Source organism: Hibiscus syriacus, unplaced genomic scaffold (genome assembly GCF_006381635.1).
Source record: "Hibiscus syriacus cultivar Baekdansim isolate YM2019G1 unplaced genomic scaffold, ASM638163v2 tig00111996_pilon, whole genome shotgun sequence".
In the NCBI taxonomy this organism is placed as follows: domain Eukaryota; kingdom Viridiplantae; phylum Streptophyta; class Magnoliopsida; order Malvales; family Malvaceae; genus Hibiscus; species Hibiscus syriacus.
Window position 1 is genome coordinate 2,573,893 of NW_024063233.1, and position 2,760 is coordinate 2,576,652.

General features: G+C 37.1%; 1 protein-coding gene across 1 annotated transcript; it reads left to right on the forward strand.

Moving 5' to 3' along the window:
• Positions 1-1,318: 1,318 nt before the first annotated feature.
• Positions 1,319-2,557, forward strand: LOC120173995 (vestitone reductase-like). Its single transcript, XM_039181002.1, has 4 exons — positions 1,319-1,436; positions 1,527-2,063; positions 2,148-2,337; positions 2,413-2,557. The coding sequence occupies exons 1-4, from the start codon at positions 1,325-1,327 to the stop codon at positions 2,555-2,557; spliced, it is 984 nt and encodes a 327-aa protein (XP_039036933.1). The 5' UTR covers positions 1,319-1,324.
• The last annotated feature ends 203 nt before the right edge of the window (positions 2,558-2,760 follow it).

The following is a 2,760-nucleotide window of genomic DNA, read 5'->3' on the forward strand; positions in this document are numbered from 1 at the left end:
CCTTCCAACACCAACACCCCTCTTTCTTTAATCTCTCCCCTAATCTTTGTACCCTAATCTCTCCCCAGCTTTTTTTAATCTCTCCATCACTCCTTCCAACGCCATTAATGTCCAAAAAATTATTCAGATCATGTTATTTTCCTTTGTAATCATATATTTTTATTTTTTATTTTTGGATCTGATTTATTCAGAGTGATGATTGTATGTTGTAGTTCCTTGATATTGATTTGGAGAGCAATATGAATGTATTTTCATCAGAAAGTTTAAGGCTTTGGGTTCCCTAGCCATCGTCTTCCTTGTATCCTCCCCAATATTCTTCACAAACAGAAGGATAAATAAAGGAAACAAAATAAATCATGGATATGAAAGCTAACAGGAGATGAACAGATGATTCCTTTACAGTACCACAGATAAACTCTCAACCCGAGAAATCTAAGCGTCTTTAGTAGGATCAGGTCTTCAAAATGTTGTTTTATAAATTTTTGACATGGGTTCAAGTTTCCATCTTTACTTTATATTCTCATTTCTTGTTAAGTTATTTTTCAGTTTAATGTTGTGTTATAAATTTGGCATGGGTTCATCACTCCTGTTGGTGGTGGTAACAATGGAAACGGAGTTAAAATAAGTGGTTCGGCCGAAGGAGATAATCATGGGGATAACCCAAATCAAGGGGGCGGCGGTTGTACAACTGGACCTCAGGAGGCAAACAAGAAAGAGTGATGGAGAGAGTAAAGAAAGCTAGGGAGATATTATGATATAGAGCGGTGAAAAAGAAGAGAGGTGTTGGTGTTGAGAGGATGGACAGTGGAGAATGAGAAGAAAGGGTATGTTTGACATATTATATAATTTTATTTTTAATTAATTTTTATTTATCCACATAAAACAAATTAAAATTAAATGGTGATGTGGTATATTTTGATTGGTCACTAATTTTTCCTAATAAAATTAACGTTTTGAGGTAAAAAGAATAACTTTTTATATTTTATGGGATAAAATATTTTGAAAAATATTTTAGGGGTAACTCGTAGAATGGTATACGGGTAATGATGCATTTAAGCCCATAATTAATAATAATTTAATGTTAGCGTCAATCGTCATTGCAGACGCATCAACCTCTACCAAAGGCAAAATAGCCTAAGCGCAGCCAGTAAAATGAACCAATACACATATAGACAGAGTGCTTCAGTAAATATTAATAGTAAACTCAATCGAAGTCAAGCTTTGAATTAATCACCAGAACATGGATAAAACATAGTAAGACTCCAGGTGCAAATTCACATCACAAAGTCAAAACAAACGAAACTAATAAGGGAAAGATCGGTAGATGGAAGAAGATAAAGGGACTGTGTGCGTGACAGGAGGAACCGGCTACATAGGCTCCTGGTTGATCAAGCTGCTTCTTGAACTGGGTTACTCTGTTAATACTACTGTTAGAGGTAATGATCAAATTCATTTATTTAAGGCTAATCCCAAAAATACGATTTTCCTGTGTTAATCATTGAGCAAATATGATGCTAAAATGCGAGCAGGTAACAAGAGGGACCTTTGCTTCCTCACCAGCCTACCAGGAGCAGATAAAAAGCTTAGGATCTTCACAGCAGATCTTGATTATCCCGAGAGTTTCGATGCAGCCATCGATGGATGCAAAGGGGTTCTCCACGTTGCTTCTCCTTTGGATTTCCAAGAGAACGAACCCGAGGCAGTAGTGACCCAAAGGTCGATCAATGGAGCTCTTGGCATCTTGAAGGCATGCTCGAGATCAAAATCAGTGAAGAAAGTTGTCTACACTTCCAGTATCGCAGCGGTGTATTTCAACAAGGAGAGTGTGGAGATGATGGATGAGAGTTATTGGACCGACGTCGAATACGTTCGATCGGAAGTAAAGTCCGTTGTGAGTTCTTATTCCATTACCAAGACATTGAAAGAAAAAGCAGTTCTTGAATTCGCGACTAGACATGAATTGGATCTGGTTTCGGTCATTCCACCTATGGTTTTTGGTCCCTTCATCTGTCCGAAGATGCAGGGTTCGGTGCACACAGCATTGTCTCCGATCCTTGTTATAAGTTGAAGTTGTTCTTCTTACCTTGAACCGATTTAACATAAAAATAAAGTTTATACTAATGGCTATTGGATTAACATCTGTTCAGGGAGTGGGAATGACTATAGTCTTCTTATGAACGTTTCAATGGTGCATACTGATGATTTGTCAAGGGCGCTTATCTTCCTGCTTGAGCATCCTGAGGCAAAAGGAAGGTACAATTGTTCCTCGGACACGGTTACTGCTCCAAAGATATTTGAAATTCTTTCAACAAAGTACCCAGAATTCACAATTGCAGAGTGAGTATATACTTTTTTCTTTAGAAGAATCTTTCTCGTGGTCGATTTTCGATTAATTTAGATTTATCTTGGCAGTTCCATAGAAGGAATTGAAGGAGCTAAATTGCCTGGCTTGTCATCCAAGAAACTATTGGATTTGGGATTCAAATTTAAGTATGGGGTTGAGGATATGTATGATGGAGCTATTAAAAGCTGCATGGAGAAAGGCTTTCTCCAGTAAGCATAAACATCGTGTCAAGCACTGCTAATAGTTAAATCGCAGGGCCTAGTGTGAATGTGATTCAATAAATCGACGGTGATATATCTTTCTTATTGTCTCTAAACATTGAAATTGATGCATTTTCTGCTGTTTTTTCATATGGTAATTCAATCTTATTTTATTAATCGGATAATCGTAACGGATAATCGAAATAAATACCAAAT

What these genes read in the sequence shown, in the direction of transcription:
- LOC120173995 (XM_039181002.1), top strand. Translation starts at nt 1,325, where the DNA reads ATGGAAGAAGATAAAGGGACTGTGTGCGTGACAGGAGGAACCGGCTAC. An exon ending in TGTTAATACTACTGTTAGAG is followed by an intron (nt 1,437 to 1,526) that starts GTAATGATCAAA and finishes CTAAAATGCGAG; the next exon opens with CAGGTAACAAGAGGGACCTT. An exon ending in CCAGAATTCACAATTGCAGA is followed by an intron (nt 2,338 to 2,412) that starts GTGAGTATATAC and finishes TTATCTTGGCAG; the next exon opens with TTCCATAGAAGGAATTGAAG.